We start from the raw sequence: 24,675 nt of genomic DNA, 5'->3' as shown, positions 1-24,675 counted from the left end.
CTTTCTTTGCCCGAAGCCCAGGCAATGAAGGAGTATATAAGGGAAAACCTAGAAAGAGGTTTCATCAGACCTTCTAGTTTCTAGTCTTCTTTTTCGTTGGGAAAAAAGATGGTGGTCTTCACCCTGTATTGATTATAGGGGGCTCAATAAGATTACCGTAAAAAATCGCTATCCTCTCCCTTTCATTTCTGAGCTTTTTGATCAGGTTAAAAATGCAAAAGTCTTTTCCAAGCTTGATCTTAGGGGGGCTTATAACTTGATTCGAATCAGGGAGGGTGATGAGTGGAAGACTGCATTTAACACCAGGGATAGCCACTACGAGTATCTTGTTATGCCTTTTGGTCTCTGTAACGCCCCCGCAGTGTTCCAAGAGTTTGTCAATGACATCTTCCAGGACCTGCTGGGGATCTTCGTAGTGGTCTACCTAGACGATATTCTTATTTTTTCCTCCAACATGAAGGAACATCAAAATCATGTTTGTGAAGTCTTACAAAGGCTAAGGGGGAATAATCTTTATGCGAAACTAGAGAAATGTACTTTTGGGGTTTCTTCTGTTCAGTTTTTGGGGTTTAACATTTCCAGCAAGGGTCTAGAAATGGATCCAGGCAAGGTGAGAGCAGTCCTGGATTGGACCCAACCCCTTTCGTTATGTGCAACCCAAAGATTTCTTGGTTTTGCTAATTATTATCGGCAGTTTATCAAAAAATTTTCCCTCATTGTGGTCACTGATCTGACTAAAAAGGGCGCTGACCCCAGCATGTGGCCCCCTGAGGCCGTTCAAGCATTTGAATTCCTCAAAAAGGAGTTCAGTTCAGCCCCCATTCTCAGACACCCCGATACTGCACTACCTTTTATTGTGGAGGTTGACACCTCTGAGGTGGGAGCGGGGGCAGTCCTTTCTCAAAGGCACCCGACTACCAACAAGTTACACCCCTGTGCTTTCTTCTCCAGGAAGTTTTCACCTACAGAGGTGAATTATGATATACAGTAGGTAACAGGGAATTGTTGGCAGTCAAATGGGTCTTTGAGGAATGGCGGCATCTCCTGGAGGGTGCAAAACATCTGGTGACGGTCTATACTGACCACAAAAATCTACTATATATAGAGTCTGCTAAGCGCCTTAATCCGAGGCAGGCTAGGTGGGCTCTATTTTTCACAAGGTTTCATTTTTCTTTGACTTTCAGGCCTGGGACTAAAAACACCAAGGCGGATGCACTCTCTAGGAGTTTTGAATCCATTTCTTCTGACTCTAGTGAGTGTACTCCCATTATTCCCAGAGAAATGATCATTGCAACCCTTGAATCTGACCTTTCCTCTTTATTGCTCCCTCTTCAACCTTCTGCTCCTACAGATACCCCTTCGGGGAGATGGTTTGTACCACAGGAGTTAAGGGAGCAAGTATTGAGGGAGGTTCATGATTCTAAAATGGCAGGACATCCAGGTATTGCTAAAACGGTGTCTCTGTTATCCCGTCATGTTTGGTGGCCTTCATTCAAACAAGATACTAAGGCCTTTGTAAATTCTTGTCCAGTCTGCCAAAGGTCTAAATCCTCTTGGAGGTCTTCCCAGGGTCTGCTACTTCCCTTAACAATCCCAGAGAAACCATGGACCCATCTTTTGATGGATTTTATTGTCGAGTTACCTCCTTCACAGGGGAAAACTGTGATCTGGGTGGTGGTGGATAGGTTTAGCAAGATGAGCCATTTTGTACCCCTTCCACACCTCCCTTCTGCTAAATCCTTGGCTGATCTGTTTGTCACTCATATTTTTAAGTTTCATGGTTTTCCTGAGAACATTGTTTCTGACAGGGGGGTTCAGTTTGTATCTAAGTTTTGGCGTGCTTTCTGTTCTCTGGTTGGGGTTGAATTATCCTTTTTGTCTGCTTATCACCCCCAAACTAATGGTCAAACTGAAAGGGTAAACCAGTCCCTTGAGCAGTACCTCAGGTGTTATGTTTCGGATAACCAGTCCACATGGGCAGAACTTTTACCTTGGGCAGAATTTGCGTACAATAATGCGACCCATTCCTCCTCAGGGGAGTCCCCTTTTTTTGTGGTTAATGGGTTGCACCCCAAAGCATTTTAATTTTCTGGGTCTGGTTCCCCTGTTCCCTCTGCTAATTCTTGTATTGACCGTTTTTCTAGGGTTTGGTCGCTGGTTCACGACTCTCTGTCAGCAGCTTCCTCAGCTCAGAAAAAAGCTGCTGACAGAACCCGTAGAGAAGCACCCCAATATAAAGTGGGAGACTCAGTATGGCTCTCTACTAGGAATATTAAACTGAAGGTTCCCTCTCTCAAACTGGGGCCTAGATTCATTGGTCCATACCCCATTTCTGAAATTATCAACCCTTCTTGTGTTCGTCTTAAGTTACCTGCTAATTTTAAGATTTCAGACTCTTTTCATGTTTCCTTGTTAAAACCTGCTAACCATGTTCGTTTTGTTTCTGTTCCTCTCCCTGTGCTGGTTGAAGGTCAGCCTGAATTTGAGATCCAGGAGTTCCTTGATTCACGCCTTGTGCGTGGTAAAGTACAATATCTGACCAGATGGAAGGACTTTGGCCCTGAAGAGAACTCCTGGGTCTCAGTTGATGACATCAGAGCTGACCGTCTTAGGAAGCAATTTCACCAAAAGTTTCTTGGGAAGCCTGGGGGTCCAGTGGCCCCCCCTGGAGAGGGGGGTAATGTAAGAGTCTTACCGATGCGGCAGGACGCATGGTCCTCGAGCCGGCGCCGGCGCCATCTTGGAATCTAGGGCGCGCCTGCGCGCCTCTTAAAGGCACAGGCACGCTGGCGCATTTGCGCCAGCACGTTTCTGACGCCCGTTTGGCGCGAAATTTTAACCTATTTAAGGCCCATTCAGTTTCCCAGCCAGTGCCCGTGATAGAACTTGTTTCTTGTGGTTCCTGAGGCTTGTGCGTCTGATCTGTTCTGAATCTAGTCTGTTTGATTACCCGTGTTTGACCCTGCCTGTTCCTGACTACTCTGCATTCTGTATCCTGACCCTTGCCTGCCTACGACAAATCTTCCTGCTTAACCCCTTGATTGACAACCCGGTTTGACCCTTGCCCAACGGTGGTCACACTACTGGTGAAGCCGAGCCGAGACCAGGGTGCTTGCCATTTGTTCTGGTATTCTGGTGCCGGTCGTGACATTAGGCTTTTTGGCAAAGTATCTTCTAAGCTCATTGACTGTGTCTGAGCCCAGGACCCATGGGCACAGAAAATGAGTTGTTAAAGAGGCAAGCACACAAGGCAATGTGCAGAATCATCTAATATGGGAGGATAGTGGTGTTTTGGTGAATAAACCAGGGGCATTAGGTCCTATGAGCTTCTAATTAAATGGCCGCTATATGTGTGTCTCTCCCGGCATCTCCTTCCTCATGTCCTGGTGAATAGAAAAGTCGTTGCTGCTGGACTTTATTAAAAACAATAGAATTCTTAACTGGTTATTGAATGAAATAAAACAAATAGAACCATAAGCTGCTCCAGATCTGAACTCTGTGTCTCCCCATGACTCCTTCCCTCTCCGGCTCCTGCCGTGCAGATGGACAAACCTCCCCATGTGGTGAAATTAAAAGCCAATTACTTTACCAAGTAAATCCACAAAATTCCTATTAATCTGCAGCTCTTTCCCTGTGGTTGAGGGAAGAATGAGAAATCGACAGGAGGAACATTGCCCTCTGCTGAGAGGAATGCAACTCTATTGCACATGTCCATGTATGGGACCCATATGGGAAGTAACATGACCCTCTCTTGGCTCGTTCTCTTGACTTTAATTAGCTGGAGCTCTTGATATTATTTATATTATTAGTAGAGAAGTGGAGAAGTTCTCCCACTGAGTTTAAAGGGAATGAGAACGGTACTTTCTCAAACGTTACGGTTTTCCAATATCGCTTTCAGCTTACTGGATATTCATAAGGTGGATCAGAATGCCAGAAACAGTGGAGCTGTCCTCTCAAAGTAAACAGAAAGCTGGCAGTTGGACTGAGCCACATTCACACAATGTTTTGGTAGCAATGTCACTTAACCATTCATGAATCCGCTTCCTGCTGCCATATTAAATTGCAAAATATTCCCTTTATTTACCTTAGCTTAGCAACTGCTCCAGACATTGGGCACAGCCCAGCTTGAGTGCTGCTAAATCCATCACAATGGCAGACTCATTAATTGGCTTCCCAAAACACATGCCTACAAGAAAGTATTAGTGGCCCTCAATATAGTTTCAAAAATGCTCCAATCATGTATATTAGGAATGGTTCTTGGGATATATTGAAGGTTCATTTCTTATATCCTTAAATCTACTCATCAGTGTAGGGCTGGGGAGCCTTCAGCAACATGACCTACTGTCCTTCCAAAGCTGAGCAGGTAGTGGGGTGCTGGTTAAGGATAACTATACCTAGCATAGGGTCTTGCATAAGGACAGCGAATATAATGCTCTGATCATTTTACCTTACTTTTTACGAAAGGGGGCTTTATTGAAGGAATGCAGAGGTCATACTGTAGCTGGTTGGATAGAATCCCTGTTGACTCATTTTGGAACCTTAAAAAGTGCATAAAGCCAATTACGAGCTGTTTTGGTTGCAGGGCTCTCTATGGGTTAGCCTATTTCTAATCCTTACCTAGTGTAGAGTAGATATACACACCTGACATAGGTGTCCTATCAGAATCCTAAGGACTTACTGGCAGATGTCTATGGATGGTCAGTACATCATCATTAAATGGATGGGCTTCTACCCAGTGCAGGATGGGACAATGTCCCTTATGGGTTGCACCTCTATATTACTATATCTGCTGCATGCTACAATGTTCTTTAGAGTGATACAGAATACCTGCTAGTTCTCTGGGTACAGTTTTCCTTATACTAATTTGTTGACTCCACTATTTCTTGTGGGAACCATTTGGCAAGATGTGCAAGGCCCAAACAGGGTGAAAGCACTGGGTTTGGCTGTCATCCCAAGCCCTTCTCTCAGATATTACTGTCATGTTCTTCTCTAGCACTTCTGGGGTTATTTATTAGCTCCCCCTGGTATCAATTAGACCCATAATTGCAGCAAAATTCTATTTTCAACCTATTTACGGTTGGTATTGTTATAAAGTCTGTCATTTAGCTCAGGCCTGGGAGTGAAGCACATGGATGGCCATACCATAAATAATCATATATATTGTGGCCTTTTCTCTTACCTGGGATGTCTGACCGAGGGTGATGTTTGTTGCCTGAGTTCTTTGTATTAAAAACACCAATTATAGTGACAATTACCAATTATAGTGACAATTTTGGTTACAGGGTGATTGGATAGTTTTCCTTGGCATGGGATTTGGGTCACTTCTAACTGATCTTGTGTGCAGAAAGTCTCACATAGCTAATCAGTCCCACCCTGCAGATGTATAAAAACATGCAAAAACTCCAGCTATTTGCAATGAGAAATGTTTATTTGGAATGTTTAGGATTTAGTGCAGTAATAAGAATACTGACCACATTTCCATATGAACTAATGCCCCTGCAGGTGGCTCATTGAAACTATTTTGGAGGAACTTGATATATTTGATAATCCTGGAGGAAAAAGTCCATGCTTTGCTATGGAGCACCCTAAAGGGGATCTTAAGTGCCCTGGTTGGTGCTATGGAACTGCATGACACAGTAACCAGTTGATTTCTTAAAGAACGTCTCAAGTTATTAAAGCATGTTCTATTTATAGATAGTGAAAAGAAGGAACGATATTATGGTGTCTTACTCCCAGCACCCACAGACTAGCCCTTCTACTGAAAGGTTGTGGAAGTTGGACTTCATAGTTAAGGCCAAATATCACAATTTCATATTAAGTGATGGGTATCATCAAAGTTTACTTTGCCCTGGCTGGATTTAGTTGCCCCTGTTGACAAGAGCTGATGTGCAAAAGAGATGCGGTACAGCCAAAATAAAGAATGTCTTCTGTTCGTCTCAGAATCCTTGTTGACAAGGGCGAAATAATGAACTTATTGCTTCATGTTACACTCATTTCCCTTTCTACTCCATTGCCAGGCCACAATGCATATACTTTGTTAACCAGAGCTGTTTCACTTCATTTCTAGTGATAAAACTGAGATTTGTGGCTAATTATTTCCTACATGGAATGTTTGCCCTTTGGTGCTTTCACATATATATTATTTGAGACTGTTCTTGGGCCTCTATATATTTCTTATTATCTGTGTATATTTGCCGAGCTCCAAGGCATTTCCTCCAGGGCGATTTTAAAGCTGTAAAATATTTTGCATATCTTTAGCGTTCAGTGTGTGTCAGCGTAAGGTTAAGAATTCATCTTTGACCCTGAAGGACTTCCAATAGGCTAAACAAATACTGTACATTCCCCCTGACATCTGTAATGATCCCCTTTCTGGTCCATGGATCTTAGCTTTATTGTTTGATTGAATTTGATCACCTGATATTGTGTATTGGTGCCCCTACATGTAACTGGAGAAGTCATGAATTAGCAATTGTCCTAAATGCCCTAAAGTTGGTTTCAGCAGAGTTTATTCAATTCACTTTGCTTGATAACCCCTATCCAGAATTGTATCTTAAGCCACAGCTGAGGTGCCCAACACTACTGGGTAAAGTTCTGTTCAGTTGCCATAAGGAACATTGACTTTGGTCAACACAGTTTGGCCATTTCCATGTGTGGTCAACAATATCACATCTCATTGGTGCCCACCTTGAAGAAATATTATTGTTCATTATTTTAACCCCCATAATATAATTACTATGTAGTATACAGTTAATGCTGTATATTTGCTAAACCAACATTTGTCAATAAGTCAAATAGTCTAGGTGGCCCTATGACATCACTAGTTTAGACTGCATTCATTGGTCATCATTTCACTAGGTATGAGATAATACGGCCCAGTAGATTTAGGCCTCTTATTCCAGTTTGTGATCACTGACAACCACTTCTTCATTGTAATGTGGGCAAGCACAGACAGAGTGGCCTTCATGAGTAGCAGTGACCGGGTCATTTTATTTAGGAAATAAAATGGATAATCAGAGGGCAATTAGATTCTTTTCAGAAGCTGCACAATTTATGGTGATATCATTAAATACAGCTGACAACAAATATCAGTGGCCACTGTGTAGGCCAAGTGTTGGCACAATACATGGTAGTCTTGTTTGGGCATGCATCCCTCACCTGCCAATACAACACGACCAATGGACAGCGCTACTTTATATCATATGTGTAATTAGTCTTTATTCCTTACCTGAGCTCTGATTCTGACATCAGCTGTCCATTTGTGGTACTGTGATATCATGGCCAGCAGTTTCAGCAAGAACCCGACCATAACCTTTTGTCTACCCTTTAATCCTCACACTCAGGTTCCAACTACATCTGCCTCGGAACCATTCAGTCTATGCTTCCTAGTGAGGCAGATATAATTCTCACCCATTCCCTGGCCACTATAATTTATCAGGATTGTAAATAGCCTTCCACATACCCAATCCTATTCCTCATGAACCCTGGTAGCCATGGCTCTCCTTTTTTTCAGATGTCATTTCAGTCCTCTGCTCCTTATAAATCCATTACCAACACTGATCCTACATCTCAAAATGTCTATAATATACTGATAAGGGTGAGGGCTCTATAACTGCACCTGTCACTGCTCCTCATGTCCCAATCCCTGGCCATGTCCTTCTGCAGCCCATTCCAACCCCATCTTCCCCTGCTGTCTTCCTGCTACTCAGAATTGCTGCACCAGCTCTAGAATAAGAATTTTTGATTTATAAAAACACTTCACATTAAATAATCAACATATCATAAACAGTTCACAACACAAAAATAATCAAAGCATCCCACAAACCCCCCTATATACTCTCCAGAAAATAGAGTCCATCCATCTGTTCAATTGCAACATCAAAGCAAATCAATGGCTGTCCCACCACCACCAACCCAAACCAACATTCCCAGAAAAGTCTTTTCCAGAGCAACCCCCTCCAGTTTGCACCCCTACAAAAACACAGCAAATGGCATAAGTAAAGAAAAGGTGCACATGACATATTTTCCAACATTCTCCCAGGCTACATACAAGCTGCATCCCAGAGAGAAGCAGTATCAGCACCAGGGAGCCATATACATACAGGTGGTACACACCTTGAGAAGAGGGCATGTTCAATGAAGAAGAAAGAGTAAGGTGCACCCCTCACCATAAATGCTGATTGGAGGAAGACCTATTTTTCTCATTTCCCCACAGGATACTCAGCTGAGCCAGAGTTGCCCTCACTATATTTTCTGCGGTGGCCTCCAACTGGCCAAAATATCTCCTGCACCCATGCTGCCTGCCAGATCTGGTACCACGTGTATGCAGGTATGATATAAATTGTCTCACAGTCCAGTGGGTGATGCCTAGCGTGAACCCCATAGGCTGATCCCTGTTAGAATAGGGATGAACTTGATGGACAGTTTTGGGTTCCAAGGCTCAAAGCAAAATACATTTTCATGAACTGATACAGGTTTCAAGCTTGATATGAATGTGTCAATTCATTAAATATACCGGGATTAAAATGCAGGAAATTTTTCTGTATCTCCCAGTTTAGTCTTTATCTGCAGCATGTTGACTCTTGAATGAATTCCCAACCTGTTCTACTCCAGTTGGGGGATATGTTTGTGTGTTCTTGTACTTTAATATTAAAAGATTCAGACTGGGAAGCTCCAAAAAAATTATAATCTGTAATAATGGACACATTTGGAAGCAATGTCATAAAAACATGAACTTTCTATAAACCAGATCAACTGAACTGATGATAGAAGCTGGATCTGTGCTTGCCAAGCCATTCCCAGTGGGCAGGACATCATGAGCAATAAGGATAATTAATACAACTTGATCTTTATATCCTACACATGAGATGTTCTACTCTTGACCTATAGAATCCAAACACTGCGGTTAGAATGTTCTGCCAGAGACATCCATGTAATGTTGACATGTTCCTAAATGTTGACAGGATTTGTCTCCCACCACCAAAACACACAGATTAATTCCCAAAATATATCACAGCCTCAAGGAAAAGCAAAGTTATTCTTATAAATAAACTATAATGTGGTTTCCATTACACGGTCACAAGGTACGTCTTTTGAATGTCTGAACAGCAACACAAGTTCCAGTGCAATTACAGCTGAAGGAAGTGAGATATATACATCTCTGATGCATATATATATATAATAGCATACCTGGGAAGGGAGTGTGACTGTGGGATAGCAGGTATAGTAGGGAGAGATGGTGCCTATAGTAACAGTGGATAATAGTCTCTGGGAAGGGTGTGTGACTGTGGGATAGCAGGTATAGTAGGGAGAGATGTGTCTATAGTAACAGTGGATAATAGTCTCTGGGAAGGGAGTGTGACTGTGGGATAGCAGGTATAGTAGGGAGAGATGGTGTCTATAGTAACAGTGGGTTAATAGTCTCTGGGAAGGGAGTGTGACTGTGGGATAGCAGGTATAGTAGGGAGAGATGGTGCCTATAGTAACAGTGGATAATAGTCTCTGGGAAGGGAGTGTGACTGTGGGATAGCAGGTATAGTAGGGAGAGATGGTGTCTATAGTAACAGTGGATAATAGTCTCTGGGAAGGGAGTGTGACTGTGGGATAGCAGGTATAGTAGGGAGAAATGATGTCTATAGTAACAGTGGATAATAGTCTCTGGGAAGGGAGTGTGACTGTGGGATAGCAGGTATAGTAGGGAGAAATGATGTCTATAGTAACAGTGGGATAATAGTCTCTGGGAAGGGAGTGTGACTGTGGGATAGCAGGTATAGTAGGGAGAAATGATGTCTATAGTAACAGTGGATAATAGTCTCTGGGAAGGGAGTGTGACTGTGGGATAGCAGGTATAGTAGGGAGAGATGGTGCCTATAGTAACAGTGGGATAATAGTCTCTAGGAAGGGAGTGTGACTGTGGGATAACAGGTATAGTAGGGAGAGATGGTGCCTATAGTAACAGTGGATAATAGTCTCTGTGAAGGGAGTGTGACTGTGGGATAGCAGGTATAGTAGGGAGAGATGGTGTCTATAGTAACAGTGGATAATAGTCTCTGGGAAGGGAGTGTGACTGTGGGATAGCAGGTATAGTAGGGAGAGATGGTGTCTATAGTAACAGTGGGATAATAGTCTCTAGGAAGGGAGTGTGACTGTGGGATAACAGGTATAGTAGGGAGAGATGGTGCCTATAGTAACAGTGGATAATAGTCTCTGTGAAGGGAGTGTGACTGTGGGATAGCAGGTATAGTAGGGAGAGATGTGTCTATAGTAACAGTGGATAATAGTCTCTGGGAAGGGAGTGTGACTGTGGGATAGCAGGTATAGTAGGGAATGATGTGTCTATAGTAACAGTGGATAATAGTCTCTGGGAAGGGAGTGTGACTGTGGGATAGCAGGTATAGTAGGGAGAGATGTGTCTATAGTAACAGTGGATAATAGTCTCTGGGAAGGGAGTGTGACTGTGGGATAGCAGGTATAGTAGGGAGAGATGTGTCTATAGTAACAGTGGATAATAGTCTCTGGGAAGGGAGTGTGACTGTGGGATAGCAGGTATAGTAGGGAGAGATGGTGCCTATAGTAACAGTGGATAATAGTCTCTGGGAAGGGAGTGTGACTGTGTGTTCCTTTTGTATTTTACAGAAAATGTTTATAGAATTCTCTGTCTTTAAATTAAAGTCCATGAACAAACTAACAACATATTCTAATCAACAGAATTAAGGGTAATAAGAATAATATAAACAAAAAGTTGACTCCTATTTCATCAGAGAATTCAGACAGAAGCCAGACTTCCAGTAATCTATGAGGGGAATCAGAACTGACGGAGCGTCTATATGTCTATAATATCATCAAGGTCATTGTTTTCCATGGTAGTAGATCTGGTTCCTGCCTTAAACATTTATGGGGCGATGCTGATTTACATGTAGTAGTGAAAGAATTGGTTTTGTATCCCTTTTATAGGAAGGAGGGCCTGATATTACAATTTCATGGGGTTATCTTAAAGACTAAGTCAATTGACAAAGTATTGAATCTCTCATAGCAAAATCAATATCTCTTTGATTACAACCATATATCTTATGGGCTGTCCCTATGTTCTGTGTCTCCCAGATGATTATTGTGAGGAGTCTTCCTAAAGTCCTTGCTTTTAACTTCCCCATATTGATTGAGTGATGTTATCCCAAACCCCTCGTGTTTTAAGATAAGAGATGATTGGTAATCACCTTGTTACATTAAGGTCCATCATGCCAGGAATGCTTGCCATGATTAAAGGTCCTTCAGGTGAGGACTGGTATCATGCCAGCAGATAGAAAAGGGGTGACAGAAGGTTAGGAACAAGATCAGGGTGTCAAGGATGAAGAGTCAGGGTCTAGTAGGATAGGAATGGTGCAGGAGAAGAATTAGGAACAGACTTAACATTACAGGGATTGTGTGGGGAAAGAACTGGTGACTGACTGGGACAGGACTGGATTTGAGCAAGAATAGAACTGAGCAGGACTAGAGTAGGGAACAGGAACAGGTCAGGAACAAGACAAGGAGGAGAGAGGAGCAAGTGCAAGGAAGAGAGAAGCCAATGTTCAGGCACAGGAAGTTAGGAGGACTGGGCTCATATAAGACTGACCCTACCCAACCAATAAGACTGTTGGGGTGTAACCGTATGTAACCAAGGAAACAGGATGAAGAGAGATGGGAACTTGCTGGCTGCTCTCCTGGTCCAAAGGTCATATATAGAAGCCAACAACCAGGAGGTCCTGGGTTCGAGCCCCAGCAGAGGCATCCACAACCTTGTGCATAAAACTAGAGCACAGGCCTCCACCTCGGGCAATCTTGGCTTTGGAGCCAAAACTTGCTTTAATCTTACCACTTGTCCATAAGAAAACTAAAAGGGTAGGTGGGAGGGATGCTGCTCTCTGTATCGCTGGCATAGGAAGAGCTCTCCTTCCTTCTAAATCTTCCTCGCTCCAGTCAAGTCTTCAGTTGGAGCCCCCTTCTATAACCCAGAGAATTGCAGGTACTCAATTAAATTGGTCAGTAAATATATTGGTTTTCAGTAAATTTTTGAAGAAGTAAATAAAAATGATCTCTCTCTGATATTGGTGGATTTATTGATACCCTGCCAGTGACTTACTATAAAGTACTTACTATTCATTATGCCCTGGCTTTGGGATCATTACCTGGCTAATATATACAGTATATCTTTGGCACAATTAATCCTTTCAGTGTTTGGACTATTTATAGATAAGTTAAAGATGATTTATACTGTGGGTTCTGATTGGAGGGCCAAGTTGGATGTAAGTTTTGTCCTTTGATTTTCTTGGGCAATAAGGAAAACAGATAAATTCGAATTCCTTCTTGGGTCAGAGCAGCGGGGCAATAACTGCCTTCAGAAATGTCTTTAGATCTAATTATCACATGAAAAACAGTCTTTACCAGCAGAATATTCTAAATCCCAGTGCGCTATTAGAGTTTGGGATGAGCCAACATGCAAAGATTTCAGTTATAAAAACATTTATGTCTAACAAGCTTTCCACTAATCAGAACTGAGATAAAAAGAAATGTAGAATATAGAAGAATACAGCTGCACCAACACATTCATCCTAAATGGTAAATTACCTATAGTCCCTCTGCTTGTGCTGGTATATGGGCAGATATTTGGTACCTTTTTTGTATGAAGTGGCATCCAATCATTCCATGTATAGAGCCAAATAATTGCCTTCTCATACCTATATATATATATATATATATATATATATATATATATATATATATATATCCTTCCTTCAGCATCATGTGGACCGGGCAGAAGGTGACATTGATAGAGGAAGGCATGAGACTGTGAACTGCTTGACCTGTAAGGGACTTTGTTGAGTGTCCCTTACTCTTTGTGCTTTGGACTATTTTCTTGGCATCACTTTCAAGTTTATAATTTTATATGTATTCTATGTTATATAATAGTATGTTTGGTCTTTGTATGGCACTGTCTAATTCATTTGTCCAATTGGAAGATTGAGTGCTACTCCATAAGAGGTCCTTTCAAGATGAGGAGGCCCAAGAAAGAAAGGAGAAAGAGGTGGAACAGGCACATTTTCTTGGGAAGTCAGAGAGACAATTTCCCTTTTAGGGAGATGCAGGGGCCCATTCACTAAGCTCAAGTGAAGGAATGGAGGAAAATAGAGGAAAAAAAATTGATTTTCAAATCTTTTTTTTTGGCTACTTCGACCATCGATTTGGCTACTTAGACCTTCGACTTCGAATCGAAATTGTTTGAATAATCGACCATTCGATAATCGAAGTACTGTCTCTTTAAAAATTTCTTCAACCCCCCTAGTTCGCCACCTAAAACCTACCGAGGCCAATGTTAGCCTATAAGGAAGGTCCCCATAGGCTTTCCAAGGTTTTTCTGATCGAAGGATAACCCGATTATTCGTTCGATCAAAGGAATTGCGCAAAATCCTTGACTTCGATATTCGAAGTCGAAGGATTTTAATTTGGCAGTCGAATATCGAGGGTTAATTAACCCTCGATATTCGACCCTAGATACATCTGACCCCTTAGTGTCTAAGAAGGACTGCTGGAACCGTAGACTACTTAGCTGCAAATAGGGTTAAGGAAGCCTCTATGGAAAGAAGATAGTAGTCCCTCCCCTTAGGACTGGAGGCCTTATCAAAACCCACTGAAGGGCATGAAAGTCTTGCCATTTTGACAGTGGAGGTATCTTCTCCTTTGAGTTGGAAACTCATTGCTGAGTAGCATGTGGGGCTCTCTTTCAGCACATGTACATTTTGTTTCTCATGCTGCGAAATAAAGATCTTCATCCCTATTGCCCAAGATCTTGGCCACATGCCCTGTATGCCAACCGATCCAGCTCTAGCAAAGCAGACTCCACTTAATAATGTGGTTCCAATTCTCTATTGTATAACTGTGTATGTTTATCCTACTGTATATGGGCTATTCAATAGTCTGTAGGAACCACTATCCATCCTTTATTAGACATGGTGTAGATAGCTTCCCTCATCTATTATTATTCTTAGATTTTTGTAGAGCACCAACATAGTCTGCAGTGCTGTACAATAAAAGGGTTTATACAGAAGAACATACAGAATTGCATACAAAGAGCTCACAATCTAAAAGGAGAAGGGCTTGAGACACAAGGTGTGACAATTGTTTTTCAGAATCTGGTTATTTTTGGTATAATCTTGATGGGTACTTACCTGCATAATGATCTCTGTTTTGGGTATAGAAATGACTGTACTTGTATTTTGTAATTTTAAAGCAGGAAACCACATTTCTTTCACTATATGTATAAAGTGCACCGGGCATAACTTATTTATATAATATATTGTACTGATGGTCCTCACCAAGCTTATCATGGTCATGGTACAAAATCTCAAAATTCAATGTATCTTTAATTATTTTCAGGTCCCCCTGGGCCGAAGGGAGAACAAGGCCATGAAGGAATGGAAGGTGTACCTGGAGTACCTGGCCTACCTGGGTTACAAGGTACATTTTACAATCAGCATTTAAATGAGAGTTTTTATCAGTTTTATCAGCTAGAAGCTTTCTGTAGCCTATTGTTGTGTCACTTCTTCACTTGACTATAATCCTACTTTCCTGTTCTTTGATGTTTTAATGTATAAAATCAGGGATCTATAAATAAAGAGGTGCAGTTTCTTGATAGAAGGAAAATGACCTGCCATACCCAGAAGCTATAGGGGGATGAGATTCTCTAGAAAGTTAAGATCAGTACAATGCCTCCTCTTGGTCGGATTAAAGAGAAATATATTCAGATAATATAATTCCCCAGATTCCAAAAAACACCCAATTATATACAGTCAGGATCACACAGTCTGCAATTTTTATATGACCAACTTATGGAGATGCTGGGTCTACCTCTTTGCTCTGGAAAAAACATCCTGCCCCCATATCTTTGTTGACTTTCCTACGTTACTAACATTGCCATAGGGTAGAGGTTTTTTTGGCCGGGCTGGAAAAGTATCAGCCTAGAAGAAACCCTGAGGGTTGGATAATTGAATAATTTTGAATAATTGAATAATTTTAATTGTGTTAAAATTCCATAATTTTTATCAGATGTTGCAAGTTTCCTGCTTAATGTCTATTTGGCACTAGGTACAACAATCTTTGGTGGTAAAAAGAGATTTAGGGCACCATTACATATATATATTGATGAATTATCAATAGATTTTCTACTGTTTCCATCTTGTTTTCCTTTTTTAGTGTTTATCTGACGATACTATCGTCGTCCTGCCCTACTGTTTCTAATTTGTCCTAGTGTTGCCATCATACCCTACTGTCTTTATTTTGCTATGCTGTGTCTATCTTGCCCTACTGTCTGCATCTTCTTCTCCATCTTGCCCTACTGTCTCTAATTTTTCTCTTTCTTGCCCTGCTGTCATGATGTCCTCCCCTCTGATTCTCTTGCTCTGCCCCTTGCTTGTTCTGCTATGGTTCCTATTCTAACTATAAGTGGTGCTCAGGAACAAGACAGACATCCCTATTCAGAGAGCTGAAGTGAATAATCACCAGTCAATTGTAATGTTGTATTAGTAACCGTATTACCATTCTGAACTCAGCAAATCCCCTCCATCTGTCAAACCTGTTCCATTACAGAATGGCTGGTGCATTACCACCCCTCTATTTTCATATTTTGCACATTAGAACAGCGACTGTCTCCTCCAAAGTGCTTCCACATGTGAGTGATTGGTGGATAATAATCCGATCAGATTCTCTGTACAGACATAAATCATTTATCCTCCCTGTGCTCAATTCGCCTCTATCCTGCCCAGAGAATGTGCTAATGAAAGAAATCTAATGGGTGTGATAGGGTCAGTGACCCAGCAAAGGCACCACTTACATTTCCTAGGGCTCATTTACCAAGTGCTAAATGAATAACGTTACAGTTGAAGAGCATTTCCCCATGATTTTTACCCACAATGCAGCATTTTTACCCATCAGTTGAATTTACTTTCAATGGTGCTGGTTGCAGGGTGTTGATGTGGACAAGATAGATTATATGGCATTTGAACACTAGTCGTTTGGTGCAAGTACCTTGATATTACTGTGGCTCAAAGTACAAGAACTGACCAGTAGAAGACAAGAATTGTAAGCTCTCCAACCTCATTCAAGACTATGATACCTTTAGTGCCAGTGTGTCATGGATTTAAGGGGAAATCCCCAGTGATAGGGAGATGGGATAGCGGTGAGTCTTTCCGGCAAGGAGCAGTTTGGAAGCAAAATGGACAGACTGGAGTGGGACAGAACAGGATCAAAGAACAGATTGAAGCAGCGTCAACACAATGGAGGGTGAAAGCAAAGAAGAGCTAGAGCTAGGGGAAAGCCACAGTATTCAAGTATTCAAAACTACATTAATATTCAGGCCAGGAGATTAGGTATGAGAAGAGCTTAAACAGAGCACAGCTGGCTCTAATTGGCTGACCTCAAATTACAAGTTAGGCTTCATAAATGTCATAGGGAATACAGGTGGAGAAGGAAAGACTGAGCAGCCAATAAAGAGTAGGTTTCCAGTCCAAAACCGGCTAAATCCTAACACACTGGTAGGGATGATGGTATTTTATTAAAGGACACTACTTGTACAAATAGCTTTTCTCAGGGTGGAGACATTAAGAAAGTGTGGATGGCTTCTTTAGTTATGTCAATGTCAGATGACACCCATCTATGTATATAAAGTGGGGTGAATTACAGTTTGTCTCTTGCATACATTTTTGGTAAGGGGAGTGATGTAGAACCAGACCTAAGGCAGTGAAGGCTGTTCTTTAAAATGAGTAATACACTGAGGATCAGAGATTTCAGGCTAGCGAACAGGTCTGGTGCAGAGGATTCTGGGTTCTGATTAGGGATGTCGCGGACTGTTCGGCGGCGAACTTGTTCGCGCGAACATCGGCTGTTCGCGTCCGCCGCAAGTTCGCGAACGTCGCGCGACGTTCGCCAATAGGCGTTCGCGTCAAAATCGTTCGACCATTCGACCATTCGATCGCTAAAATCGAACGATTTTCGTTCGATTCGAACGAAAATCGTTCGATCGAACGATTAAAATCCTTCGATCGTTCGAATCGAACGATTTTCGGATGTTCGAAGTTCGCGAACTGTTCGCATTTTTTGCCGGTGTTCGCGAACGGCGTTCGCGAACACATTATCGGCGGTTCGCTACATCCCTAGTTCTGATGGCATTTGGCAATTACTTGTTCTCTGGCTGCTACAACACTATAACTCCTAACATGCCACCCACATTCTGCAGCTGAGGGACCTGTAACCACACCATAGACAAAGTACAAAAGGGTGCTTCTCTATGCCCTAAAGCTAATGAACATATGTTTACAAGATCCTGTAATAAAAATCAGAAACAAATTAGGGAATGTGCCAAGGAGCAGCTGGTGGTTCCTTGTGAAATTCTTGTAACAGCAGGAGAGGCAAATCTACCCTCAGGAAAATGCATCTCTCCATGTCCTATATTTCTCCGACCTTAAGCTAAGAGAGAACTCAAGGACTTTGGTTTATATATCATCTGGTTTAAGAGTACTGTAGCTCCATCTGTTTCAATAAATCTAATCTAAGAGCTTCATACAAGGCAACTCCTTGGCATTCTTCTGGAAAGGCACCTTCATGAATCCACCAAGGAAATGATCTCCTTCCACTGAAGGTTTGTGGTGTTTCTACAATCTCTCCTTAGGGTATAGGTTTTATGACATCTGGACCTCAAGCATTTGGGAAGTTTTACTCATTTATTTATTTCCCGGGTGCCAAAAATACAAACCTTTTTATTGCACTCCTAATCTCCCGCCTTACCAAACTGCATAAGGAAAGCAGGAACATCTTAGGAACAGCACAAATAAGGGGAAAGAATTTCTTGTCTTCAAAGACTTTCTTCTTAACCATCTGGATCTGGTTTATCTGGTTGCTTGATGCACAAAGGCTAGATCTTGTTTCTCAAATGCTCCCTCGAGTTGGAACATGAACTAAACTTTGAAGCTAAACTGTGTCCAAGCAGAATCCAGCCAGGGCAGTTGGCCATAGCAAGGGAGGCTCTGTGGGTCATAGGTAAAGATTACGTTACTAGGCAGTTTTACACTGAAACTGATGTCTGAATAACAAAACCAGATATTTGTATGTTTCTATTGGTTACTAGACCTGGCCAAATGTCCAGCTCACTTTGTCTAATCTGTTTCTCCTAGGCATGCCAGGAGTGCCTGGCCCAGTGGGATTACCCGGGCTCAAAGGAGATCAAGGAGACATCGGTGCACCAGGAATTATGGGATTACGTGGCTTCAAAGGTAAGTATTGTATATGATTCCCTCTGTCTAAGAATGGGTTCATCATCCAAAGAAATGGGTGGGTTGAGGTTTGGGTCGGATTTGGAATGAAAACAGAGGTTCTGTATGATTTAAGAACCATTTACTAAAGGGATACAGTAATAGAATTTTGTCAACCAAATGAAAGTATATTGCATTACAAAAGACACCCCCCATTGGACTCTAAGAGGAATGGCCCAGGCTGCTTTAGAACTGACACTGAGTCACCGTTGGCATTATATCTCATTGGATCGGCTGGCTTCAATATAATAATAGTATCCCTTTATCTTTCAACAATGGAAAGTTCTGCATGCAAGTGGATATAAGCTGAATGCTGTCTGGAATTCATTCCCGTCATTTTTTGATTACAGCAAAATTAGACCTAATTGTTTTTTCAGTCGGTAATTGGTAATCTGAAGTTGATTTTGTCTCTATAAAAACTATTATGATGGACATCTGAGAATTTTGGAGACCCCCCCCTCTAATCATTAGATGAATATTGCAGCAATCAAATGCTTTCCACACAGGCAGATCTTGGGGTTCATTTACTATGAGCAGAGGTAGAACCACTGTAGGGTATATATCCCTTGAGTTCCCCAGAGTTGCCTTGAGTATCCCAAAACTGTCTGTCTAGTACAGTGCTGCAAGTCACATAGAGAGAGAGTTCTAAGGACTCCAGGCACTACTCATGGCACGGCAGGGTACATTATGGGCAAAAACAACCATGGAGTAGTGAATTTATAATAAGTCTTACACAAGATATTAGATCCGGGGTTAATGTCAATTCATTTGATTGAACAGAGTAACTTTTTCCATTTACATATTTCTCTGGTTGATGAGAAAGTATATAGAGCTGTGGTTCAAACCATTTTGATTACATGTCCTCTTTTAAATCCAACAATTCAGCCACTCACAGCTGATAACAGCTCCCTCCATTTCTTCTCTTTATTCCTATATAGAAATGGGGCAATTGCAGCTGTATAGGCATACAAGGAAAATAGTTGTTCCAGGTATATCCAGAAGAGCAAATAGGTATTCTCAGAACTACTGTAATTCTAAAGAGCCTTCAATCTGTGGATCCAGGAATATCTAGGAAAGCAAATAGACCTTCTCAATACTTACCCCAAAGAGGCTTAAGGCTGTGGATCCAGGAATATCTAGGACAGCAAAAAGACGTTCTCAATATTAACTCCAAAGGGCCTTCAGGCTGTGGAGCCATGAATATCTAGGACGGCAAATAGGTGTTCTCAATACTAACTCCAAAAAAGCCTCAGTCTGTGGATACAGGAATATCTAGGAGAGCAAATAGACAATCCCCAATACTAACTCTAAAGAGGCTCCAGGCTGTGGATCCAGGAAGATCTAGGAGAGCAAATAGACATTCTCAATAATAGCTCCAAAAAGGCTTTAGGCTGTGGATCTAGGAGAGCAAATAGAAATTCTTCACAAATCTATCCCGTCATGCTGTAAGCAGATAGGCAATCCCCCAAATCTAATGTCAACTGGTCTATATGTAGGCCCTGCAGCCACTGAAATATTCATTTAAATGTGTATGTTTTCTTTAAGAAAGAATCCTGGTGAGCCTGCAGTGAACGATAGCCCTCCAATAGCCAGAAAATGATTGATTAGGTTTAGCTGAATGATAGAAACATTTTTTATTACTGTAACTGTTACTCTTTTCTCTTTCTGTCCTCAGATCTCCACTAATCCCCATTTGCATTTTCCCATTTTAGGAACAGACTAAGCTGTTTCTTAAAATAAGTCTGTTTTTATGGAAATGAGCAAAAACTACCTAAAAAAAGATTGCCCGGCCAATATTTCTGGAGTAGCCAGGAATTTGACTTCATAGAGACTGGAATTTGGTTTAGACGTCTGAGCCAACACGTTTATATTTTTATTACTATGACCTAAGTGAGGTCTCCCGTTAGGGCGGCAGTTATTTGTACTTTAAATATATTGTCATGGTGACAAGTTGTTCTTGCTTGCTGTTTATCCTTTAACATCTCATCCAAAAATCTATCTTATATGTTTGATTATTTGTTCTTTGGGAACGTGTGTGTTGTCAGAGTGGCTTAGTCACTTGGATACTCTTTCCAACATGCCACCGTCATCTTCATCAACTGTTTAATTTTAGGCAAATGTTTTAAAATTCAGGTTGTCCAAGGAGACTGGGGGAGCTTGGGCCTTGGCTTTATTGGCTACACCAGGACTTGAAGTGTCTTAAAATCTTCAACAATTATATTCTGTTGGCCCTAATAACATTTTGTCGGGCCTGTAGCTCATGCCTATTACAGTTACAGTTACAGAGGTATGTTACGTAAGGAAGAGGGGGCAGGAAGGGTGAGGGCAGTAGGCTTGTGGAAGAATTTTGGAATGGTGAACTGAATAAACCTACATTACAATACATATGTCCTGGGTCATTTTTGGCTATCAAGGTACTATTGTCACTTTTGCCCAATGGACTTCAAAGGGCGGGAAATGGTGATGCAAATCTCAAGGCTCCAATAAAAACAGAGTGGGGTTGTCACATTGGGTCAATTTATGGAAGAGGTTGACAGTCCCACTAATGTTTGGCCAACGGCTGCATTATCTCTGTAAAATTTCTGATGCTTTAATTGGCTACAGGTTCTTAAGTTAATCCTAAATTAATATTATTTATAAAGAACAAAAGCCTCTTATGAAGTATATTTATATTATTTCTCTCTTAACTCTAGTCTGTTAACACAACCCCAACCTTTAGAAACCCAGGAAATCAAAGAATTTGTGTTATGGTGTTTGGTTGGTAGCCCAGTTGCTCTAGGCAAGACCAGCCCATTCTCTATTGTTCAGCCCATTCTGTCTGAGAATGATTGAATTAATGCAAATTCCAGTTGAATCCTACACCCTGGGCATTGCCAAAGGAAGGAGAACATTGTCTGAATGGATACCTGAGAGGGAACATAAACATACCAATGGCTGGCTGCTTGGAGTCATCTTGGCCTTTACAGGGAGCCTCTCAGACAAAAACAAGACCAGCATTGCCCTGTGCCAAAATCTCATAACAAAAGTTCTTTTCATGGACACCAGCGGCATCGTTTCTAATGGGATACTTCTTTGAAACATACGAACATAATGTAACTTGACCCGTCTCCTGAAACTGTTCTCCAGCCGAGTCTCCTGCTGTTTTTGACTTCATCAACAATGCTGGTTCCACCTGTGGAGTTTGCACTAGCCTCTTCTCCAGCCAAAATATTTGTGGCACATTCCACTGGAGTCAATAGGAGTTGATCATCTGAGCTGTTTGACATTCTACCTCAAAACAATCCAAGTGCACTAAGGGGTCTCCTACACATTTACTGGACTATGTAGTTATAGGGACAATGATTCAGTGCTCTAGTGATCCACAGCAGAACCCCTTATCCAGACTAACCTTGATACAGGCACCATCAGCTACAAGTACATCAGAGACATGACACTTACCATCCAAATGAATTATGGGTGATTGGCTGACGTGCTGTAGAGGTCAGACTTCATGGCACAATGATATAGATCCATTTCTACTGCAGTTCAGAGGCAGGTGCTTCTAATTACCGGACAGTTCCAGCCTGACTACAGTAGAAGCAGAACTACACATTAATGGCATGGAGGAATTTATTTCACTTGCACAAGTAATTGCTTGTTAGTGCGGAATTCAACAAAACCAGGGACATTGAGTTTTATTTCTGTATGACTGGAGGTTGACACACACCTCATTAAATGCGCAGGCACCAAGCCGAACCCCAATCCATTACCAGAGGATGAGGCACAGGGCAAATGTTTTCCAGCTTCTCGATACGAATGTGCCGTGGAATGACACCTGAGTGTAGGAAACTGCCCCCAAGGAATAATATATGTTGATATTCGGTTATATGCCCCTACTATATCTTCGTATGGGGGACCAGGGAACGTGCAATGATAAAGCTCCTCTCTCTTTTGTAAGCTTGTAGATAATTTGGCCAGATCAGAACAGTTGGACATTTCCATTGTACTTGTACATTTACTCATCCTTGGGGGGATCCCACAACCCCCTTCTTGTGTGCACTGGAACAACTAACAGAGAACCAGTAATATGCCTTTGGGGCAGAACATTTCATGGGCCATTGGACCTGTGGTCTAGTACACAAGTACAAGTGCTTCACAAACTGTGGGACTTAGAGCAGTGGGAGGAACTAGCATTAGATTAGACTCCACCCAAAAGAGCAGTTTGGGTGGAGCCCTAACATTAGATTAGACTGGAGTTGTCCTTAAATGGAAAACAAACCAGTGATCCTCAACCAGTAGCTTTTGGTCACTAATCCCTCGGCTATTGCTTCCAGTGGTCCCAATGCTTATTATTGAATTCCTGGTTTCAGGGCAAGTTTAGTTGTAATGTCTAGTAGAACCTCCTGTAGGCTGCCAGTCCATATTGGGGCTACTGATAACCAATCATAGGCATCTGGCACCCCAGGAACCTTTTTCATGCTTGTGTTACTCCCCAACTTTTTTACATTTGAATGTGCCTCAAAGGTTGGATACCCCTGCTTTAAATGGAAACTATTGACCCTTCAGACATATTAAAAGTTTATTAGTTTGTACTGAATCTAAATGAATCATCAAGTATCCAATGAGACTACAGCTCTGCCACTGAGGGTCTATATAGAATTTCTACCATAAAGCAAAGCGGACTGCTGTGTGCCAGCAAGGTAGTAGAGACAGTCAAAGTGGTGAATTTCTTTTTTTGGTGTGTATATGGAAGTAATGCAAGCATAGGAAGCTCAGAAATTCCTTCTGGTTGAGATAATGTGGATGTGGAATAAGCTCAGATCCTGGCCGGACGGTAACACAAGAGACAGTATAATGTTTAGAAAGGAGAACTCTACATATGACAAGCGTCTCACCCTGAATAAAAACAAACAACTGTCGGGGAGAGGAAAGTGAAGGAGATCTGAAGATGGAGAGGCGCCAGGATAAACAAACCCCTTCCAATATAAATATAACCAACACATCCCCAGTCTGCACTCTTGTATTAGGGCACTGAGAGAAGCTATAGAGTCTGGCCATGGCGTAAGCTCTAATCAGCGTGGGACTGGATGGCACGTAGATAGCAAGTGTCAGCAGGATTTTAATGAAGAAACATGTTGTTCTGTGACAGCTGGGGGAGGAAAGTCTCTTGGAACAAGTTGTGTGGTTGTTAGAAGCTGAATGAGATGTTTGGTTGCTGGAGTAGAGGAAAGATCTGCACAACACATTTCCAATCAGGTTCCAGTCCAGATGCCGGCGCTGGACTCACAGTGATACCATCTCGGCCCAACATCTTTCTCTTCTCCATAGAACTGCTAAATATTTATACATTGGTCTGGCCACTGAGCAGGTTCCCACAGAGAAAGGCCGTCCAATATGTGACTATAATAACTTATATATAACCCCTCCAGGGCTATATCATTACAAGACGCTTTAGTTTGGAGGGAAAAATAAAATATGTTGTTTGTAATAGTGAATGTCAATGCATATTGATCAGCAACAGGGCCCAGAACCTTCTGAGGGTCTATGTACTTCCTGGACTTCTGGGAAGTCCACTTCAAACCAATAGGTCAACCTACCTAGTCCAACGTCTACGTTACTCGAGCAGCCCCTAGTCAAGTGCAGCATCTGTTATTGGAGTCATTGGATGATGAGTTGTGCTAAAGGTGCCAAGGACCAGCCCATGGAGGCACCTACAGTCAGAAGATTGTCTTTGTGTGATGCACCTACATATGGAACAGACGGAGAACATCTGAGGTGAACAGAGACAATTTTGAGCCAAAACAGACACAACCTGTGCAGGATTTACTTGCACCTTTTTGCTCTGCCCCTCTCACCTACCCACAATGCTTCTCTTCATCTCCCCCTTGGTTTAGCATAAGAGCTTTCTGCCATCTTTTTCCCAACATGCATGCCTTATAGTAACATAGTAACATAGTATGTTCGTTTGAAAAAAGACACACGTCTATCATGTTCAACCTTATAACTTTTTTTAACCTACCTAACTGCCAGTCTCTGCTCAACTATTCCACTGGCAAGTAGCTCAGAGTGGCCAACGAGTTGATGGGCCTCAAACAGAGAGTCCCCTGAGTGGAACTGGCATTTGTGCATTGTCAGTAAATACACTGGACTAAAATTGCCTTTTGGGAAAAATGTCAGTTGGGGCAAGTTCTTGAGGAGGTGCAGTGAGGTGGCCCTGGGCCTCACAAATGAAGGTTAGCATCCCCATATAGCACCCTGTAACTACTGCCTGTGGAGGGGTGCAAATTGCACCTTTAGGGGTGTGAAGCATTCTGGGAACAATAGTAGAAATAGTGGCAGTTTAAGGGTAGATGTTCCCTACTGT

General features: G+C 42.0%; 1 protein-coding gene across 1 annotated transcript in view; it reads left to right on the top strand.

The window, feature by feature from the left end:
- Positions 1–24,675, top strand: part of scara5.S (scavenger receptor class A member 5 S homeolog) — a 135,527-nt gene that overhangs the window by 78,835 nt on the left and 32,017 nt on the right. The window contains exons 5-6 of the mRNA XM_018266060.2: positions 14,407–14,487; positions 18,195–18,293. Of these exons, the coding sequence (XP_018121549.1) occupies positions 14,407–14,487; positions 18,195–18,293 (180 nt within the window). The remainder of the gene's footprint in view (positions 1–14,406; positions 14,488–18,194; positions 18,294–24,675) is intronic.

The sequence above is a fragment of the Xenopus laevis genome, chromosome 5S (assembly GCF_017654675.1).
Source record: "Xenopus laevis strain J_2021 chromosome 5S, Xenopus_laevis_v10.1, whole genome shotgun sequence".
Lineage (NCBI taxonomy): Eukaryota > Metazoa > Chordata > Amphibia > Anura > Pipidae > Xenopus > Xenopus laevis.
Note: the sequence above shows the minus strand (reverse complement) of the source record. Positions and strands in the feature narration are given on the sequence as shown.